The sequence below is a fragment of the Diplotaxodon limnothrissa genome, linkage group LG12 (genome assembly GCF_057381915.1).
Source record: "Diplotaxodon limnothrissa isolate DT_005_m linkage group LG12, D_limnothrissa_male_GT1.1, whole genome shotgun sequence".
Classification (NCBI taxonomy): Eukaryota; Metazoa; Chordata; class Actinopteri; order Cichliformes; family Cichlidae; genus Diplotaxodon; species Diplotaxodon limnothrissa.
In genome coordinates this window covers 16,380,941-16,402,753 of record NC_140607.1, presented here as the reverse complement: position 1 = coordinate 16,402,753, position 21,813 = coordinate 16,380,941, and the positions used below count along the sequence as shown (strand labels likewise).

At 41.6% G+C, this 21,813-nt stretch overlaps 4 protein-coding genes across 5 annotated transcripts; all 4 read left to right on the top strand.

Annotated features, from left to right (window-relative positions):
- Positions 1-2,859: 2,859 nt before the first annotated feature.
- LOC146621074 (uncharacterized) lies at positions 2,860-5,295 on the top strand. The gene is made up of 2 exons (XM_085367733.1): positions 2,860-2,914; positions 3,356-5,295. The coding sequence occupies exons 1-2, from the start codon at positions 2,860-2,862 to the stop codon at positions 5,293-5,295; spliced, it is 1,995 nt and encodes a 664-aa protein (XP_085223859.1).
- Positions 5,296-5,322: 27 nt separating this feature from the next.
- LOC146621073 (uncharacterized) lies at positions 5,323-7,944 on the top strand. The gene is made up of 5 exons (XM_085367732.1): positions 5,323-5,518; positions 5,633-5,741; positions 6,019-6,436; positions 6,834-6,993; positions 7,883-7,944. The coding sequence occupies exons 1-5, from the start codon at positions 5,323-5,325 to the stop codon at positions 7,942-7,944; spliced, it is 945 nt and encodes a 314-aa protein (XP_085223858.1).
- A 2,002-nt stretch (positions 7,945-9,946) lies between these two features.
- LOC146621072 (uncharacterized) lies at positions 9,947-14,773 on the top strand. The gene is made up of 5 exons (XM_085368110.1): positions 9,947-10,009; positions 12,000-12,262; positions 12,411-12,577; positions 12,673-13,874; positions 14,290-14,773. Exons 2-5 carry the CDS (start codon positions 12,025-12,027, stop codon positions 14,681-14,683), a joined length of 2,001 nt encoding a protein of 666 aa, XP_085224236.1. The 5' UTR covers positions 9,947-10,009; positions 12,000-12,024; the 3' UTR covers positions 14,684-14,773.
- Positions 14,774-15,752: 979 nt separating this feature from the next.
- entpd4 (ectonucleoside triphosphate diphosphohydrolase 4) lies at positions 15,753-21,607 on the top strand. 2 transcript variants are annotated; one of them, XM_085368109.1, is made up of 13 exons: positions 15,753-15,876; positions 16,245-16,363; positions 16,443-16,640; positions 16,722-16,927; positions 17,048-17,198; positions 17,312-17,415; positions 17,776-17,835; positions 18,009-18,139; positions 18,591-18,757; positions 18,868-19,192; positions 19,874-19,959; positions 20,071-20,232; positions 20,440-21,607. In XM_085368109.1, exons 2-13 carry the CDS (start codon positions 16,347-16,349, stop codon positions 20,672-20,674), a joined length of 1,842 nt encoding a protein of 613 aa, XP_085224235.1. In that variant the 5' UTR covers positions 15,753-15,876; positions 16,245-16,346; the 3' UTR covers positions 20,675-21,607. The 2 variants fall into 2 exon arrangements, with proteins under 2 accessions (XP_085224235.1, XP_085224234.1); XM_085368108.1 differs by having other exon boundaries at positions 18,009-18,163.
- Positions 21,608-21,813: the final 206 nt, after the last annotated feature.

The following is a 21,813-nucleotide window of genomic DNA, read 5'->3' as shown; positions in this document are numbered from 1 at the left end:
GCTCAGGTATCCTGTTCATGGCTTAAACTGGCACAATTAATTCTATTGATTTAATTGAAATAAATGTAGGCCTATAACCTCCTGTTGACTAATCCATGAGGTACACCAGTGAACACGGAAGCCCAGTTGCCCAAATCTTTTAACAGATTTACAGCTTACAACCATAACACCTGAGCACGCCTGATCTCATCAATCTGATCTCACCCAGTAAACACCAGTATGTGGGCCCCACATGGGCTATGGGGGTTCCAAGTGGGGATGGGCTTACAATGGGCATCCAATCTGGGACCCACCTGGGTTAGCCAGGTAGGACCCACCTGAGCCAGCCCAGATGGGCTATGTTCTATGGGCACCATATGGGTAACATATGGGAAGTTGCATGAACAGGCAACTGAGTTTAATGACCTTAGTTAAGTATAATTATTAGTCATGTGTAAGTATAAACATGAATTAAGATGAAATAACTGATAATAAATTATGCCACAGGCAGCATATGTATATTTAATTAATAACAAAATATACATATAAAATATATTAATATAAGTGAAACACAAAGAACAGATATGACTTAAAATTGTAAGACGCTTAATAAAATAAAATAAATGGTTTTACATTTGAGTGGGAAAAAAATTTCACTCCATGTAGGAGGGTTAGGGTTAACCCTTTTTGAAATCTCGCGTTATTTCATGAAATATCACGAGGTTTTCTTGAACCCGTCCCCCCCCCCATTCTGGAACATTCTTCATTTCGCGCCCTTGGACAAAGCTGACAGTTAAGCTGACAATTTTTGGATTAAGTGCATCTTTGAGCTACGAACTTATCTGCAGTAAGGGTAAGAACTTTTTTGACTTAATTTGAATCCCTAAGTATAAATGAAATGTTTACAAAGTTATGATGCTGCAAAGTAATGAATGGCACAAGTGCTGGCAAACTTTTTCCTAGCACTCAAGCAATGCTAAGCTAGTTGAAATTTTTACGTAATGTTGGATTTAGCCAATTTTCACAGTTTGAAAGCATTTTCTGGTGTCCTGTATACTGCTTAACTAGCACCAAAATTAATTACTGCGTGTACTTAACATCAAGTTGTACTTAAACGTTATCTTGGTTTTTCTCTATGATTAGTATTAATAAAGGACTGTATTAGACCAATTTAACGAAGTTCTAATTTTTTAAGAGGAATATGGGAGGGTATTTTCACTATCAGAGCAACCAAAATTGCTTTGGTGTTGTCTTTATCAGCTTCATTCCTCACCGCTAAGTGATGAGGGTAGGCCATGGCCATGAGCAACTAGTCCCCAGCTTTTGCCCCTGTGTCAGGAGCATGCACAGCAGTCAGAGAGGCAGATCAGTGAGCACTCTATTTCTGTAGAAGACATCATCATTTTTCTTGCCATTGTTTTCATTTTTCCAGAAAAAGCAAATAAAATATAGGTGTTCTTGATTTGTTTGGGTTTTTTTTTTCATACACATTTCATACACATTCATGCAACTTTATGTGTGTAGTTGTTTTAGTGAGAACTTAATCAGAAATAGTGTACTGACTCTAGAATCTGCCTCTCACTGTTGTGCAAGCTCTGTACATGAGGGAAACTGATTATTTAAGCAGAACTGATCGGTCTTGTTAGGGCCACAGTGCAAACTCCTTTTACTATGATTGCTGTGGCCCTCCTTTTTTCCTTTTGTAATGTATATTTGGCTAGAATCTACACATTTATTTATTTATAAAAAAGAAAAGCAATTGCTCTTTGGATGTGGTTCTAAAGATCTGTGATCTTTAAGTGTTTGTCTGGTGCCTGATTTGTGCATGTGCACTGTTATTTTAATTTGTTTCATTATGGCTTAAATTTGTTTGAATTTTGTGCATGCTCCTTTATCAACCTTCCTTCATGGACAGCTTGTGTGGTTATTGGCCAGGAGGGTTTGCAATGATCTCAAAACTTGAGATGTTTGTTGTTTTGATTATGACTTGGCTGACTATGGCTACTTATAAATTGCATAGTCACACTATTACATTAATATGTTATTAATATCTGTATATTGGTTTGATTTTGCTGTTGGACAGTGGAGTGAATAGTAGCAAGGGTTATGTGTGGTTTATCTCTTTCTTTATTTTTACAGACTTTGACATAAGAAGCAGTGTATATTTCAAAATTCATTTATATTCAAAATTTGATTCATGCCAGAAATATACTAGTAGGAATCTTTTTTTGAGTTTGTAACAATTAGAATTGTTACTTTATAAAGCGATGTCAGGGTCTTTTATTGTAATACAACAGCTTTTAAGGCTGGTGTAAGCATCACAGCAGATGTCTTTATGCCAAAGTAACTGAGGATAAAACACAGAAAAACATGAAGGAGATTTTCCTGGAGTGGCTTTTTAAATCAGATAACCTTAGAAATATTCTGCAGTTGAACAAAAACTGAAGAAAACCATGAATCAATATATGAACATTACCTGATGCTGCTGAAGTAAAGCAGAGCAAAGTTACAGAGGTTTTATTAGAGGTTTTATTAGAGGTTTTATTAGAGGTTTTATTAGAGAACAAGCTGAGTTTTTTGCAATTTGGCATAATTTGGCACAAAAAAACAACTGACAACAGCGCTAAGCACAACCGTACACTGATGTATAATAAGCAAGGGAATAATGTGGAAAACAGATTTCAGATGGGGAAACTTTTCTCGAAGTACACTACGAGAGAGCTGTGCAGGAAGTGTGATTTTTCTTTTTTTTTCTTTTTTTTTTTAAAATTGTGGTGAAAACAAGACAGCAAGAGGGAATTAATGACAGTATTTATCAAATATGAAGCGTAGTTTGGATCTTCTTTTGCTGCTGGTTCAGTTAATTTTGGTTGGAGAGTGATGAAACCTGCATCATCAGAATTAGTGAGCTGTCGGCTTTCAGCCCTGACGGAGTGTCAGTGTACCTGCCCTCGGCGAAAAAGCTGACATCTCACACATTTTGATGCATCGGTTCCGCGCTTTGTGTTTACATCTTTGTTCCTATATTTCTAATACACAAGTGACAGCCAAATGCTAAAGTGAATGAAATTTAAGAAAATGGCTTTATTAACCACGATTAATAACATGTAAATGTGCTTTGGATAGTTGTCAGGCCCCAATAATATTTCTGAGTAAGGACCTGTTGATGTAGTTAGTGTAACCTATCCAAGCTGTTACCCAGGTGACTGAAAAATACTACATTTTATCATTTTTATACATTTTATCTTTCAGAAAGCAATGGAGCAATCTGAGAGGACAAAGAGAAGAAAAATAGCTGCGAAAGTTGTTGAACATTTACGTCTCGTTTCACAGCAGAATGAGTTAGATCATCATCAGGACTTAATTTTTTTCTCAGATTCTTTTGAGAATAAACCCCTTGTGGAAGAGTACCATGATTGCGATGAACATGCTGGAGTCAGTTCACAAAATGAACAATCTGCAGACATCTTTTATGATGCTTTGGACTTTGACGTGTTTCCTGAAGACTCTGAAAGTGGGGTGTCTGAGTTTAATGAATTTGATCTGGACGATGACTGTTTCGATTCTGATGCTTTTTCAGACACACCAGATGATACAAAAGGACTTGCAGAGTGGGCTGCAGAATACAATGTGTCACATAATGCTTTGTCTGCCCTTCTTAAAATTCTTAGACAGAAAGGTCTTAATGTACCACTAGATGCTCGAACATTGATGTCAACTGCCCGCAAATGTAATGTGATAAATGTGGCTGGGGGATCATACTACCATTTTGGTTTAAAGAATTCAATTGTTGCAGCATTGGAGCTTTTAGATTTTGATTTAAAGAAACTAACAAACAATCTAACACTTAGAATTAATGTTGATGGTCTACCTTTATTCCGCAGCAACAATGTTAGTCTGTGGCCTATTCTGGGTAGAATCAAGGAGATCCCAAATTGTGATGTTTTTGTGATCGGGTTATACTCAGGTACAACCAAACCTTCTAATGTACAGGAGTACTTGAATGACTTTGTACAAGATGTAAGGGCAATTATACAAGATGGAGTTCAGTATAATGGTGTCCATTTCAGTGTTGCTGCTCCAGATGCATTCATTTGTGATGCACCTGCTCGTGCTTTTCTTAAATGTGTGAAGGGACACACTGGCTATTATGCGTGTGAGCGGTGCACTCAAAAGGGCATGTATGTGAATAGGAGATTGTGTTTTCCTGAAATTTCTGCTGAGAAAAGGACTGATGAGACTTTTCGTGCTATGGCCTACAAAGAGCATCAGGTTGGGGTGTCACCTCTGAATGAGTTGGGTGTGGGACTAGTCTCAGGTTTTGTGCTGGACTATATGCACCTTGTGTGTCTGGGGGTAATGCGAAAACTTATTTATCTTTGGTTAAAAGGTCCCCGAAAATGCAGACAGTCTATGCAAATTCTAACCGTGATTTCAGCATTCATGGTTTCTGTCAGGCAACATTTGCCTAAAAGTTTTGCAAGGAAACCAAGATCTCTCCTTGAAATTAGCATGTGGAAAGCAACTGAATTGAGACAATTTTTGCTTTACACAGGCCCAGTTGTTTTATTTAATAATATACCAAGCCAAATGTATAGACACTTTATACTTTTATCTGTATCTATAAGAATTCTTCTTAGTCCTGATTTGTGTATTGAGAACTGTGATTATGCAGAGGATGTTTTAAAGCAGTTTGTGAAAGATTTTGGTTCGATTTATGGTCTTGAATTTGTTGGTTATAATGTACATAATTTAATACACCTAGCTGAAGATGCGAAAAAGTTTGGACCTTTGGACAGTATTTCCTGCTTCCCATTTGAAACCTTCCTGGGTAAACTGAAAAAGATTGTGCGGAGGCCTCATAAACCTGTGGAACAAATTGTCAAGCGCGTCTATGAGACGCAAAGTATTCAGAAGAAAAGAAAAGAGAGGATGTCTGTTCCCTCTCCTCTTAAACAGCCTCATAACTCTGGACCAATAACAAGTGATCTTGGAACTTTTAAGCAGTACAGAAAATACACTGATGGACAGACATATGTTTCTTGCTCCATGGGAGATAACTGTTTCAATGTAGGGGGAAAAATTCTTATTGTGGCAAACATTTTACAGGATTGCCAAGTTGTCAAAGCACTGTGTCAGGTCTTTGAAAACTGTAATGCCTTTTTCAGCTATCCATTGGACTCAACATGCCTTGGAATTTACTTTGTTTCAAATCTGTCTAAACAAATGAATCTTGTATTACTTGATGAACTAAAACAGAAAATGGTGCTTTTGCCACTGAAGTCTGGATATGTGGCATTGCCACTGCTGTACTAGTTGGCTTCTTTTTGCTTTCTCACCAGCATGCATCCATTTGCAGTTGTTGATTTTCTGGATGGTGGAGGTGTATCCATAATTCCTTGCAAGTGGTTTACAGGACCAGCGGAAGATTCTTGTTTCTGGCCACCAGGGAGAGTCAATATCAATAAGGCTGTAAAGGATGGAGTTACTCCAGATGCAAACTGGTCACAGTACAGAGTTCGCATCTTGGGGAAAGCTGGTAAGAAGCATTTTTGTTTATTGCTACCAAATATTCTGTCATTAAAGACAGAACAAAAAATTTCCCTGTAATTTCACTAACAACATTTTGTTGATGTATGTCAAAAATTTACAGAAAACTATGAAAATGCCAGGGTGAAACTGCGGAGGTCTGAAGCAACCTCTGATCTGCAGACTGAGTCAGATTCTGGAAGCAGATTGGGAAAAGGGAAGCGGAAAAGGAGGTAATTATGTTTCTTTAAAACGCCTTAAAAGCAACAATTTATTGTGGTGATTATAAGAAAAACAAAAACAAGCTGACAGTATCTTTAGCAGACCATTACTGCTCACCAGATTTAGATATGATCTTAAAATAGCACTTTGTAACTTTTTGACTTTTAAAAATCAGTTTTAGACTCCTTTTGATGCCGGACTATACATTAATGTTTTTAGTTTGTAGGACTAACCAGTAACTAAATTGTTTGTGGGGTTTTTTTAATATTTTTTTAAATTCATTTTAAGGCCAGTGATCCAGTCAAGCTCGGATGAGGATTGGGACAACGCTGCGGAACAGCCAGAGACCTCATCAACATCAGCAATGGAGAATAGACATTCAAGTGAAACTCCCCACCAGAACGTCACTCATCCATTTGTTCAGCTACCACCACCCTCAACTCCTTCACCTGTGGTTTCACAACCAGTTCCAAGACAACTTGTACAAGCCACCAATACCAGCATGTTTGTACGTGTTCTAACCCTCCTGGAAGACATTAAGGAGACTCAGAGGATCCACAGTCGAATGCTACAGTCTCTCCTCAAACAACGTGATGGACCAGTTGCTGCAGTATTACCCGAGGGTGCTGTTTTTCCTCTCCGGACAGTCGCAGACGTGGAAGCACTGGAACAAAAACTGATAGACCCTGTCTTCCTGAAAGAAGTGGTAAATAATAATGATGTAATGACAATAATTGATTAATGCCTCAATCTGCGTTTTATGCTAGCAGTTATGATTAAGGAAAGTTGGTGTTTGTTCAAACATGGTCAGTGCAATGAAGTGGCGGAAGGTGAGCTCCACAAAAGTTGCTGTTTTTGAAAATAAAATAAGTTGTACTTTACAAGTTGTGCCACGCCAAACCTTAAGAAATTACTTTTGGTGGATCAGTCATTTAGCTCTTTGCATTTACATCAGACAGTGTTTGACTTTGATACTTAACTCTTTCTCAATCAAATAGCATCAAAATTATTAAGCCTAATTACTGTGTAGCTGTGCAGGTTTTCTTTTAGGTGTGACTGATGGTACTACTGTCGGTAAAATTATTGTCCTTGTGTGTCCTAAGGTTGCTGTTGTGGCAGAGATCGGAGGGAGCACTGTTGATGAAGCCACCAGAAGAATGATGGCCTTCATTATGGACAATGCTCTTTCCAGGCAATATAACTTCGTTGGGCGCCATGGAAAGCGGGAATTTCGAGGGCTTAAGATTTTTGAAGTGCTATATGGTAAGCTCATTAGTTGTAAGATATTTTGTTGATGTTTGAATAACAGATGCTCATTTCAGCTGTAGTCAGTCTTCCAATCAATTTATCAGAATCAGAATCAGAATACTTTATTGATCCCTGGGGGAAATTATTTTTTGTTACAGTGCTCCATTTTAAACCAACATTAAGACAAGACAGACAATACGCTAACTAAGAATAGTACAATATATACATATATATACATACATACATACATACATACATAAGTCACTTATAAATAAATATTTGGAAAAGAAACATGTGTAGCTGTAGCAGCAAACAGTGTGTTAAGTGGATGCGTTGTACAGGGAGATGGCCACAGGCAGGAATGATTTCCTGTGTCGTTCAGTGGTGCTTTTCGGTAATCTCAGTCTCTCACTGAACGAGCTCACTGATTTAAGGTTTTAATACTTTGGTTCTACATTTATGTGAGATCTTATGCCGTGTCACAGTATAAATATAAGTATGTAACAAAAAAAGAGAATTACAGCTGTGTCTTTAGATTCAGTAATATAGTCTCACTTTCTTGTGGTCAATATCTGTGCTTTACAGGCAGCTTGAAAAAAAATGCTCTTACAAGCCAGATTACCAGAAAAGAGGCAGAAAAGGCAGCATCCAAGTGGTTTATTGGTGCAAGAGATAGAGGAGGAAATCGCATGGCAAGGGCACAGTGTCGCGTGCAGGAGAGGTATACCTTAGTGACTCGGTTTAGATAGACTGTGGAGATTAAATTAATTACAAATACTGTATTATTGAGGGAAATTATGTTTGGGTTTTTTATGGGGGGGGGGGGGGGGGGCATCAGCTCATGTTGTTCTGGAGGGTGATGGCTGCTGCCAGGAATGACCACATATTTCTCTCTGGTTTGCAGCATACTTGAAGACAGCTCTCACGAAACCGTTTTTTGGTTCCTCACTGTGTTACGGTATGTGAACAATTTCCAGTTATGTTTAGCAGTTTGTGCAATATTCTTCTTTGCACAATCAGCTCCAGGAACTCCAGCCAGTCAAACAACTTGATCAGCACAACTTTCAAAACAACTCCAGTAGTATTGCAAATCTGATGTTATTTGTGAAAAAATGCACTTTTTTTTTTTCAGGACCAATGGATCACTGAATGAGTGAGAAGCTGTGTTTCAGTGCATTTCTTTTTCGTTTAAACTGTATAACATTGATTTGTTATTGTTTTGTGTATACTGGGGACCTTTTTTGTCAACATGTTCTCTAAACAAAAAAAATATTTGTATAGTATATAAAAAATTACTGTTATACTGCATACTGTTTTAAAATGTCATATTAATCAGTATTAATAAAAAAGATAAACTGACTTTGTTGTACAGGTGATTTAAATTTTAGCTTACTGTAGTATCCAAAATCCCATCTGGGCAAGCACACTTGGGGCCACCATGAAAACTGAGGACAAAAGTAGCTGGGTCCCAGGTGGGTAACCCAAGTGGGCCCCAACTATCAGACCCACTTCTACCCATCTGGGTCCCACACTTGTTTATTGGCTGGGCCTGATTTGGGGCCCATCCAGGGCCCGTCATTAGCCCATCTGGGCAAACACACTTGGGGCCACCATGAAAACTGAGGACAAAAGTAGCTGGGTCCCAGGTGGGTAACCCAAGTGGGCCCCAACTATCAGACCCACTTCTACCCATCTGGGTCCCACACTTGTTTATTGGCTGGGCCTGATTTGGGGCCCATCCAGGGTCCGTCATTAACCTATGTGGGCAAACACATTTGGGGCCACCATGGAAACTGAGGACAAAATTAGCTGGACCCCAGTTGGGTTTCCCAAGTGGGCCCCAAATATTAGCCCTGATGCTCCCTATTTGGGCCCCACGTATGTGTGTTGACTGGGCAGGGGCTGGGCAGCATCAGGCCTGTTTAGTACTTGAATGGGACCCCACCTCAGAAACCAGGTACTGTAAGGTTGGAGGGCGGCTCACGTGGTGGAGCGTGTCATCCACCAGTCTGAAAGCTGATCTTGAAGCATTCTGGGTAAAATATTGAACCTTGCTTCATTTGTGTGCGAATGTTAGATAAATGGACTTCTATGGAGCTTTTGTACTCTAGCTGACCATTTAAAGTGCTTTTTACTACAAGCCTCAGTCACCCAGTCACACACACGTTCATACAAGTGCTTTTTTCGATATCTAAGTGCAGACACACTCAGGTAAAAGTGCTTAGGTATATAGATAAAATATATACATGTGTGACTGTGTGAATGAGACTTGTAGCAGAAAGCTTTTGAGCGCTCACATTGTGTAGAAAGACAAGCGGAAGTTCAATTATTTATCTTAATTGCCTACATCGATATTTACTCCTCTCAATCGTAGACTCAGTCCTACTATTGTCTTGCAGCACCATCGTGTGGTACAAAGTGGTATTACATAAAGTATTCGTATTTTGCGTCGTGGCATTGCAACATAAGTAAATGTTGGAAGGTTGTAAACCTTTTTAATTAACAACAAGTATCTTAAACACAGTTCAAGATTCATTTATAAGATTCACGAATATCAGCATTTAAAGTTACTTTACAGGCACATAATTAAAAGACTTTTCCTGAGAGTAATACAGAACGCCTTAATTAATGATTAGTATTACATTCATAGACAATTTGCTTGCAGATAAGATAACAAAAGTGATAATAATCAGTTAATTTGCATTTATAACATTTTTTTCCGAAACTTCACACTGACCTTGAACGTAACTTGACGTTCAGTGACACTCGGTCCCTCCCTAAGTTTTTCAGAAAGCCCTACCGGGTTACCAGTGAAGTCTCGAGCACTGCTTTTTTTCCGCTGGACTTTCAGACCGGGGAAGTTCACTTGAGTCAGGCAACCTGACACGAAGTGCTCCTGGGAGACAAAACTCAGGGACAAATGTTCCATATGACGAGCGTCCAGTCAGGAAGTGTTGAAAGCGTCAGAGCAAGGCACAACTGTGCTTTGTTTTCGCATAACGACAAGACAGCACACTGTTACATCTGCCAGGTAGGTGTCAGTGCACTGGAAACTATTCTAAACAATACATTCTGCTCCTTTCAATCTTTCCGTAACTACAAAGGCGAGTTAGTTAGACAGCAGCACTGATAGTTAACAGTTTACTGTATCAGAATCAGAATACTTTATTGATCCCTGGGGGAAATTATTTTTTGTTACAGTGCTCCATTTTAAACCAACATTAAGACAAGACAGACAATACGCTAACTAAGAATAGTACAATATATACATACATATATATACATACATACATACATACATACATACATACATACATACATACATAAGTCACTTATAAATAAATATTTGGAAAAGAAACGTGTAGCTGTAGCAGCAAACAGTGTGTTAAGTGGATGCGTTGTACAGGGAGATGGCCACAGGCAGGAATGATTTCCTGTGTCGTTCAGTGGTGCTTTTCGGTAATCTCAGTCTCTCACTGAACGAGCTCCTGTGACTGACCAACATGTCATGGAGTGGGTGGGAGGTGTTATCCAACATTGTCTTTATCTTGGACAGCATCCGCCTCTCCGACACCACCTTGAGGGAGTCCAGCTCCATCCCCACAACATTGCTGGCCTTACGGATCAGTTTATTGAGTCTGTTGGCATCTGCGACCCTCAGCCTGCTCCCCCAGCATGCAACAGCATAGAGGATCGCACTGGCCACAACAGACTCATAGAAAATCCTCAGCATTTTCCGGCAGATGTTGAAGGACCTCAGTCGCCTCAAAAAATAGAGACGACTCTGGCCCTTCCTGTAAAGTGCTGTGGTGTTTTTAGCCCAGTCCAGTTTATTGTCAATGTGTACTCCAAGGTATTTATAGTCCTCCACAATGTCAACACTGACCCCCTGGATTGAAACAGGGGTCAAGTGTTTCCTGGTCTTCCTGAAGTCCACAATCAGTTCCTTGGTCTTTGCCACGTTGAGCTGCAGATGATTCTGCTCACACCACGTGACAAAGGAGTCGACCACAGCCCGGTACTCTGTCTCATCATCCCTGCTGATGCATTCAACCACCGCAGAGTCATCAGAAAACTTCTGAAGATGGCAGGTCTCTGTGCAGTGGCTGAAGTCTGTGGTGTAGAGGGTGAAGAGGAAGGGGGAGAGGACAGTCCCCTGTGGTGCCCCTGTGTTGCTAATCACCTTGTCAGACACACACTGTGGGAGACGTACATATTGTGGTCTTCCTGTCAGGTAATCAACAATCCAGGACACCAGAGAAGCATCCACCTGCATCGCTGCTAACTTATCACCCAGGAGGGTCGGCCTGATGGTGTTGAAAGCACTGGAAAAGTCAAAAAACATGACCCTCACAGTGCTCGCCGGCTGGTCCAGATGGGTGTAGACACGATTGAGCAGGTAGATGATGGCGTCCTCTGTTCCGAGACGAGGCTGATAAGCGAACTGAAGGGGATCCAGATGTGGTCTTACTATGGGTCGCAGCTGGTCCAGGATGAGCCTTTCCAGGGTCTTCATGATGTGGGAGGTCAGTGCCACGGGCCTGTAATCCTGGGGGCCACTGGGACGAGGCGTCTTTGGTACAGGGACGAGGCATGATGTCTTCCACATCACCGGGACCCTCTGCAGACTCAGACTCAGCATAAACAGTTTATGAAAGACTCCACACAGCTGGGGGGCACAGGTCTTGAGGACAAGGGGACTCACTCCTTGGTAGCTTGGTTAACCACCCACACTCTCATTCACACACGAACACCAAAGTAGTTATTAACATCAGCTAGTATGTTTTAATGTTTAGATATGAACGCTGATCGGTGAGAGGAGGGGTGTGTGCACCGTGTCAGTTTTATATGTGTCTATATATGGGGGTTTTTTTTTAACATTGTTGGTAAAATAACTTCAATCCTAATGACACCATTCAAATTACACAAGAGTTAAAACTCCTTATCAACATTATGAATTTATGAAAGAAAGCAATTTCTACTTTTAACCCTTCATCACTTGTTGCATTTGACCACTTCAGCCCTGAAGTCAGCTGAAATCCCACAATGCCCCTATTTCGGGCTTTGGCTGAACGTGGTGGGGCGAAGGCTAGACCTGGGCGCAGGAGGCAGAGAACAGGAGACTGCTGGAGGACAGATGAAGATGGTCCGGTCCTTTCACTGAGGCAGCTGTCTCTGCTAAGCCTTGCTGACAACATGAAAAAAGTGTGGGTGAAAGACTATACCGATAACTACCTGGATCAATATTCATTCAGATACATCATGGGGCCTTTCAACTTACTCAGTGAGTTAATTAAAAAATGATAACTGGAGAAATTTAAAAAAGCAGCAGCACAGATTTGATTAAATCACTATAAGTGATCCCCTGCTGTACGTGTCTTAATGATATCTTTGTGGATGTTTCTTTTTCTACTCTTTAACTCTGCCTGTAGCCAGTGAACTGGTTGAGGAGCTGACATGCCTGCTGTGCAGCAGAAAGAAGTTGTCCAGGGCAGCCCTCCACCTCCTATTGGTTCCCCAGCTTCGAGGTCTGTCTCTGGAAAGTTGTCCTGCTTTGGTCACCCCAGCCCTCTGCACTCACATTGCTGCACGCTGCCAGGTTAGAGAGAAACCACCGCTTCCATGTCCGTGTCTCATCTTTTACTCTGTCTGATTATTTATTGTGAGTCTGAATTTTCTGTGTTTTTGTCTCAGGATTTGAGGAGTCTGGATTTGTCTGGAGCCCAGCAGCTACCTTCAAAGGTCATTTCCGAAACCCTCCATGGCCTTCCTGCTTTGCGCTCCCTCTCTCTGACTGGCATGTCCTGTGACAAGCATGTAATCAGAACAATCGCTCACCGTTGCCGTTTGTTGCGGCATCTAGATGTATCCCACTGTCATTTGCTTTCCCCAGGTGCATTGCTTCCTCTTGGAGGTGGGGCTTTCTGCTCATCCTCAGGCAGTCCCTTTAAAGCTCAGAGTTCTGTTTCCACTTCCTGCTCTGATCAGTCCTCATCCTTTCCTGCAACCCTGGCTCCTCTTCCCCTCAGCAGTCTGCTGGCTCTGGATATTGGGTTTGGGGTACAAGAGGAAGAACCTGTGGCTGCTGCAGCCTACCTCCTTCTCTCGCTCCCCTCCCTGGAAAGAGTAGCCATGGAGGGCATAGAAAAGGCCTGCTGCCTCATCGAGCACAGAGAGTTCAGCCTGGCAGATGAGTTTACAAGCAGGGAAGGAGTTGCCAAGCTGGAACAGGTTTGGCAGGAAAGAAGGGACAAGGAGGGCAAGGATAATTTAAGAATGAGGAGAGAAAAAACAGCAGTGGATAGAGAAAATGAGGATGAAGAGGAGGAGGGGATATCATGGGAGGAGTATAGGAGTGGGAGTGAGGAAGATACAAGTAGAGATGAAGGGCCGCCTTGCTCTCAGAGGCAGTCAGGGCAAAAAAGGACACATCGGTCACAGTCAGACTTTGCCCTGAAACTGAAGGATGTTAAGGGCTTAACCTTTGACTCTCTGGATAGTTTAGGTCGTTTATGTCCAGGCATTTGCTCCATGTCTGTGAGTGTTGACAGTAATGAAAACACTAGAGGAGGAAGCAAGGTATCTGTGTTAGCCGCGGGCCTCAAGGCCTGGTCCGGTCAGATGCAGAGACTCTCAGTCCAATTCCCAGGAAATCTGGACAACCTCCTTCCCTCTCTGTTAGTTGCAGGGTCCTCTCTGATTTCTCTTACACTTGAAGGGGTGAAAACCAACTCCTACACCAGACTCCTGCCAGTCATCAGGGCCTGTCCCAGACTCAGAGACCTGCTCATTTCTGCTGAGCCTTCTCCCTCCTTCCTACAAATAGAACATGAGGAGGATCAACAGGACAATGGAGATCTTCCACGTCTGCCTAACCTTTGCTCTCTCACACTCAGGTAAGGTTACTGCTGAGGTACTATTTATGGTATACCAGGAAGTATTGCCCGTCAGTAAAGATTCTACACTGTTTCTTTGTGTGTTCTTGTAGTAGGCTGCTCATAATGATGTTTCACATCAATCTGACATTTAATCATGCCATTAGAGGAAAATCAAGTCTATTCTTGCTGCCAGGCTTAAGAGGCCCTATTGTACAGATAACGCTGGCCTTTATAGTGTTCATATTCTTCTTTTTAAGCTTTTTTTCTGCCTCGGTAGCACCTATCTGTGTTGTGGCATATAACAAAATAAAGTGAGAGGAAGTAATTATTTGAAACTTAAGAAATGAGGCCAGAAAATTATATTTTGATAAGCAGACAAGACTTTGGCAATCTATCAAAGATCTTTCCTCATCTTCTTTGTCTCTCCCTGAAGTTTCTCCTATGAGCACAGCCAAATAAAGCCTGCCATGTTCTGGATGTCCCTGAAGACGGTCCTCAGGTGTCTCCTGACCGGTTCCCCTTTACTGGAGAAGCTCTCACTCGTCTCCCTGCCGTGCCCCTTGGACTACACTTTACAGAGTGTGCTACGCACAGAGAACTATGAGCCGCGTGCTTCTGCAGAATCCACAGGCTCACCTCTCGTGCCGCTCGGTCGGGTACGCCACGTTGATCTGCAGCGGACAGACGTGACGATTAGAACAGTGAAGAGTTTATTACAGCAGAGCAAGAGACTGAAGTATATGGATGTGAGTTGCTGCTGGCAAATTAGTTGCTCCGAGTGGCTGGCCTGCAAGAAGTGCAGTAATGTTCAAATTGTCTGGGCATAATGAAGAGATTACCAGTGGATTCACGTACAGCAAATAAAACTACTGTGCACCTTTTATAGTGTGAGGTTCTACTATAGCTCTACGAGTTTTGGCAGGTTATCACAGGTTATTTTTGCACTGAGAGAACATATTGAAATTACACTTGATGACTTGTCTTATATAAAAAGAGTTATTACAGTAACTTGGATACATTTGAAAATGTGCTGTATAATTTATACCATGTTTTAAATCATTTGTTATTGTTTTTCAAACTTATTAGAAAGTCAATATTAATGTCTTGTCTTTTCAGTAAGCTATAAATCTTATATTAAATACCACATGAGTGGATTTGTGTATGACTTATGATTTTATATCCACTATCAATCCACTGCACATGTCCAAACTATCTCAGCCTTGCCTCTCTACCTTTGTCTCCAACCCGCTCAGCCTGTGCTGTCCCTCTGATGTACTCATTTCTAATCCTGTCAATTCTGGTCACTCCCAATGAAAACATCTCAGTGCAAACATCTCCAAACCACCCACCATAGCAGATCTCACTACCATCTTGTAAATCTTCCCGTTCACTCTTGCTGTTGCCTTTCTGTTATAAATCACTCCTGACACTCCACACTGTATGCTCTCTTTTTCACCTCTCTCTCATTGCCTTGGATATTTGACCCCAAGTAATTAAACTCGTCCTCCTACCTCTCGCATATTAAACTGTTTCCATCTCATTCATACACGTGTTGTGTCTTCGTTTCAATACCTGTCCTTAATCACCTGAACTTGCTGCACATGATCTCTGCCTGTCAGTCAATAAAAGTCATTTTCCTTACCCTGGTGTCCATCCGTGCGCACAACTCAGTATAAACCTTTGACACCTTTCTTTTTCTTTCCTAACTTCTCCCTTTAAACACGATGATTTCACATCACCTGGGGATCATTTCTTACCTAATTCCAGGAAGTAGGTGGCGGTATTGCACAATAATCCCTACATTAGACGTGGAAGAAGAAAAAAACAAGACGGGCGGCTGTTTGCTCACAGGCTTCCGATCCGGGCTACGCGGAGATAAAAATCAATCACCACGTCTCGACTACCACGTCACTCACCGGATTCCTTCTCGTACCTTTACGTTAGTTAGCCAGAGGTTAGCATCTGGCTGCTAATAAACGCTGCATTTTCAAGAAAAGGGGGGATTTTCACACCTTTCCTAGTAAGTAATAAACCGGCTAGGAGCTGTGAACACGTCACATTACCGGTTTTATAGTGACGATCAGTAAAAACGCGCAAAAATAGGATCATTTAGCTTTCTACTACAACCAAAGTCAAACGTTATTAAACACAAACGTCTGAAACGCAAATGTTAGGTCGTGTGAGCGCTTATCGGCTTTCCTTTTATAAGCAGTGCTTTTCCTGTTTGGCTAATGTCTGTCTGTAGTTTAAATACGTTGCCTTTACAGCGATAATATGCTACATGTCCTGTGTCGTACCGGCTCTGCGGGCCTTCTTGATAAAAGAGCTCAAGTTCCCCTCAAAATAAAATGCGAATAACTGTTAATTTATAACATTGCCCCCTAAAAGGTCACAATGATAAATGAAGACATCAGGACGTTTGGAACAAGGCAGATATTCATCTTCCAGCTTCATGCTTTATAGTGATAAGTAAAGCAACAAGTAGAAGAAATGTCCATCATGGGAAGGTTGGTTTCTCCTTGCATACCTTTCACATATCTGTGACGTTTCATACTTTGCTGAGGCTCTCTTACCTTTTGTTGACAGGATCAGCTTTTCGTGCCTTTTCCCAGCTTCGTGGCACTTCAGCCTCTCATCCCAGGTTCTTCCTCGGCTCCTGATACCATCAATCAGACAGCTGCTCTTCATCAGTCTAGTGGTCTGCCTCATAGGGCTGCTCTACCTGCTGCTTGTTGCTGGAAAGGGGCACGTCAGCTGGATCACAAAGGAAAATCACTTCCACAGGTTTTACACAACTACTATCCAGTTGTAGATGTCCTAGTAAACATGGGAAGCATCATTTCTAACTTTTACGATTCTCAACAGGCATTTAGCCAGGGTCACTGATATCGACGCAACAGACACAACCAACCCCAACCTGAACTACGGTCTGGTAGTGGACTGTGGCAGCAGTGGCTCCAGGGTGTTCGTGTACTGCTGGCCCCGGCACAACGGTAATCCCCACGAACTGCTGGACATCCGGCAAATGCGAGATCAGAACCGCAAGCCAGTGGTCATGAAAATCAAGCCAGGTGAGATGTCCAGTGTTTGGCTCAAACTGTTATCACAATATTATATGGTGATGCACGCATTTCAGCATCTTGTACTGCCTTTTATTTACCCGCTGCGATCTAATGTGTGTTTTCCTTCAGGTATTTCCGAATTGGCTAAAACACCGGAGAAAGCCAGTGATTATATATACCCACTGCTGAGCTTTGCAGCCCAGCACATCCCCAAACACAAGCACCAGGAAACACCCTTGTATGTCCTGTGCACAGCTGGAATGAGAATCCTACCCGAAAAGTAAAACCCCAATAAGAATAAAATCGTGAACTACAAATCTGTTAACACCTGAGCTGACCTGAGTTACAGTTAAAAATAGCAAAGTTCTTGTTATTTTGTTTGTTTGATTTCAGTCAACAGGAAGCACTTCTGGAGGATCTGCGCACAGATATCCCAGTCCACTTCAACTTCCTCTTCTCGGATTCCCACGTAGAAGTGATTTCTGGAAAACAAGAAGGTGCGTAAATGGAAACGTAATTTGAATTTGTTTATTTCAAAGGGACAGTGCATGTAAATGAACAAATCAGTGAAAATATCGAGTTCCTGGCACGTTAGACGAAAACAATAAACAAGAAATTTAACACATCATCAGACAATTTACAACGATGTAGTTCAGGCAACAAATACATAAAATTACAACATGAAATTTTATAGTACACAAGAATGAACATCAGTGTGTTATACAGAATGAGAATGGTTTGTGTTGTTTTATATTTAATACAGTGGGAGTTTATTTGATTCATCACTTTGTAGCCACTGAAAAGTTTTCTGACACTAAACCTTATATCATAATTTACTTTGTATTTATTGGTTTTAGGTGTCTATGCTTGGATTGGAATCAACTTTGTCCTTGGAAGATTTGACCATGTGCACAATGGTAAGAATCCAAGAAGGTAGCATTGCAGTTGTGTACTAAGTTTTTGCCACTAAAAGGCTGTTGTGCTGCATGTTAACTAAATCCATGGAGACTTTTGTATCTGCTAACGCGGTGCTCATACGATACGCCTTCACTAACTGAATCTCAAACCCCTTTGCTCTCGATCACCCAAGACGGCGAGGCTGTAGTGGAGGTACATGTTCCAGGCGGCGATCAGCAGGAGATGCTGTTGAGGAAAAGGACTACAGGTGTCCTGGACATGGGTGGTGTCTCCACACAGATTGCGTACGAAGTGCCCAAAACTGTAAGCTTTGCTTCTCCACAGCAGGTTATTATCCACAACCAATTCTGTTTTCGTGCTCTTTGGTTTTTGCCACTCACCCTCTGTTTTTCTCCCCCACTCCCCTTCTTCCACCCTCTATCATTTCCTGGTAAAACCTGTATGATCTACTCTCCATTCATCACTATTGACTCTACTGTAAGCCAGCTGCAGGCTCAGCAAATATGCCACTGATTGACTGTAGCCTCCCTTGATAGTTCATCTCTGCTTCTTTGATGTTTTGAGATGCCTTATTTGAGACACAATATTTAGCTTTCTCTTTTATTTTCTTGCCTCGACTATGGCTGCCCTGCTCTAATAATAAAGGTGTGTTTATATGCATACACGCACTTTAGAAGTGCGGGTGTGTAAATTTGAATATGCGTAAGTAGAGGGAGGGAGTCACTTCTCGTGCTGATGTGTGTTTGCTCTGTAGGAGGAAATCGCCAAGAACTTACTGGCTGAGTTTAACTTGGGGTGTGACGTGCATCGCACAGAGCATGTGTATCGTGTTTATGTGTCCACCTTTCTGGGTTATGGAGGAAATGCAGCACGCCAAAGATATGAGGAGAATCTCATCAGAAATACTGCAGCCCGAAACAGGTGAGATCTGCAGGTCATTCTCTTGGCTTAATTAAACTGTTTTTGGGCTTGTTTGTTTTTTTTAAAGGTGGCACTACACAGTATTGCGGATATTTATTATATTTATTCAGGCTCTTAGATCAGCATATTGGTGAAACAGTGGAGTCTCCACTGCTGGACCCATGTCTACCCACTGACCTGCAGGATGAGATCGGCCCACCTACGCAGCACCTGTATCTGCGAGGCACTGGAGACTTTGACCAGTGTAGGCAAATTCTCCAGCCATTCCTAAACCGCACCAATGACACCCAAACCTCCCTCAATGGCGTCTACCAGCCGGCAATTGACTACAGCAACAGTCAGTTCTATGGCTTCTCTGAGTTCTACTACTGCATGGAGGATGTGCTGCGCATGGGTGGAGATTATAATGCTTCGAAGTACGCCAAGGCTGCCAAGGTGAGTGGCGCTAAAAAAGTTTAAGTGCCAGCAGAGCTCCACGGTACTAGGTGGTGAGCGCAGAGCCTGCTGAAGGACTCGGGGCCCTGATGTCACTTTCATGGGCTCTTTCTGACAGTTTAGTCAGTGACATACACATGAGTATCCCCCTAGCTCGTGTAGGGCTCTGGAAGTGTTCCTCCTGGTCCTTCAGTCTTGCTTGCTGAGTTGATGCCCTTCTCCTTGTATGTCCTCCACACTCTTGAGACTGTGCTGGGAGACAGTAAACCCCATTGTCATAGGGATGCACCATGCTCGAGTAGCTGTGCAACTTGAATGGGCTGGGGGAACAATCTCATGCTACCAGTAGTGGCAAGTGCCATCAGTAAACAGGGATGATGGCAATGGTGCTCACCACCTGCTAAACCACTCCCTTTTTGAGATGTGTTTTGTTACCTCTCCACTGTACCTGTTTTCAATTTGATTGAAAGCAGGTGAAGTTGATTCACAATGGCTCACACTTGCTATTAGGGTGGATTGATCCCTCAAGTTTAACTTTATTTAGGCTGTGATGATCCAGTGTTCCTTTAACCCTTTTGAGCAGTGGAGTAGAGTTATTTTGAGCACTAGAATGGTTATACTAATGTTTATCATTCACTTATCATTGGAAACTTTGCAGACATTTTTATTAAACATTTACAGAGTTATTGTGCCACCCAGTGGAAGATTCTGAGGGAACGCTTTGAGTCTGGGTTATATGCCTCACATGCAGATCTCCATAGATTGAAGTAAGTCAGGACTCTCCAGCAGTTTCTGAAAACAACATATAACTTGTCACGTTCCTCCAATATCTCTGCTGCATGAATGTTCAGCATGTGCTGTATTTTTCCTGTCTGCAGGTACCAGTGTTTTAAATCGGCATGGATGTATGAAGTATTGCACACAGGCTTCTCTTTTCCAACCAATTATAAAAACCTAAAGACTGCTTTATTGGTCTACGATAAGGAGGTCCAGTGGACTCTTGGAGCTATACTTTACAGAACACGGTTTCTGCCTTTAAGGTAAGATGGATTTTCTCGCACATGTTGCCCTTTCCTTGTCAGTTTACTAATCAAGCTTTAAGTCATTTTGCCCAGTGAAAATAATGCTGTTCATGTGAATGAGTGCAGCCATGGTTAGTTGAGCTGGATTTCACTACAGAACTCTCAGTCTTTGTTTCCCAAACTGTTGTAATATGTGTGACTTGTTCTTGTTGTGACCTCTTCCAGGGACATCCAACAGGAAAGCCTGAAAGGAGCGCACTCTCACTGGCGACACAGCTTCTCCTTTGTCAACAATCACTACTTATTCCTGGCTTGCTTCTTCATCGTTTTGCTTTCTATTATACTGTACTTACGGCGACTCCGCCGCATTCATCGGCGCACAGCTCAGCGTTGCACCCCCTCGTCTGTACCGTGGCTGGAAGAGGGCCTTGGCTCGCCAACAATCCTCATCAATCTCTAAAATTTGTAGAGCGTAAAGTCTGGGCAGCGCGTCTGTTTCCCATCGCCAATTTTCGCTCCTTTTCTCTCTAAAGCCATCTCCTTTGTCAGTGACTCTTTGAAGGCTGCTCCACCTTAATGTGTTTTGAGAGATGGTACAAATAAGGAACACCTTGCATGAATCTTCAGGCTTGCCTAAGGAAAGTATGTGCGATTAAGTTAAACATTCATAATTATATTTTTGCCTGTCTAATTCAGAGGGCAGCTGCCCTTAAGTGTCTCTTATTTATTTCCAGAAATAAATGGTACTTTATTTCCAGGTTATCCATAGGGAAATAATTTCTTAGTCAAACTTTTTAATTTCACAAAGTTTGACAAATAAACTATAGTGGCTTTTTTTTTTTAAATTTCTATTTATGTGTGGATATTTACAGTTCTGTATGCCTTTGCCTTTTCTTTGTGCATGTACACATCTTTTTTGTTGTTGTTCTTAAAGTTAGATGAAATAAGCACTCCCCTATTTGTATAGAAACCTCAAATGCAATTAATTATAATCAGTAGAAGGGGAATTTTTTTTTTTTTTTTTGCGCTGCAGTTGAGAAGCACGTCTAGCAGGAATAGTCTTTTTCTGTTTGAGTGTGTCTGTGCGCATCGCTCCAAAAGTGACAAGTAGCCTTGAACAGCTATGCTAGTGCAATACATGTCTTATCACTGCAATGCATCTACCCTTTTCTCGTGAGCCTCAGTCTTTTCTAAGGCCTTGCTGAAAGTCTTGCGTGTGGATATCTGGCTGTTCGGTTGGATACTGTTGCATATGTTTATGTTTAGGCTTCATTTTCAGAAGCTATCATGTCACTGCTGTGTGTGTGGGGGGGGATTGTAAACAAGAGCACATGCCCCATTATTTATATAATGAAATGTTTTCACAAATGAATGTGAAATAAATGTGACACTGCAACCCAGTAATAAAAATTTTATGCTATTCTGATCTTTTTTTATTATCTTTTGGATTAAATGTAAATTTCGTGGTCTTTGGGAGTAATGTGAACACAAACCTCTCTGTCCTCTTTTATTCACCAAATGTGGTTTTTAAACTTATTTCCTGTTTAAAAACTGCATGGGGAAAAAAAAATCAATCAATGGTAATAATCAGCATGTAGC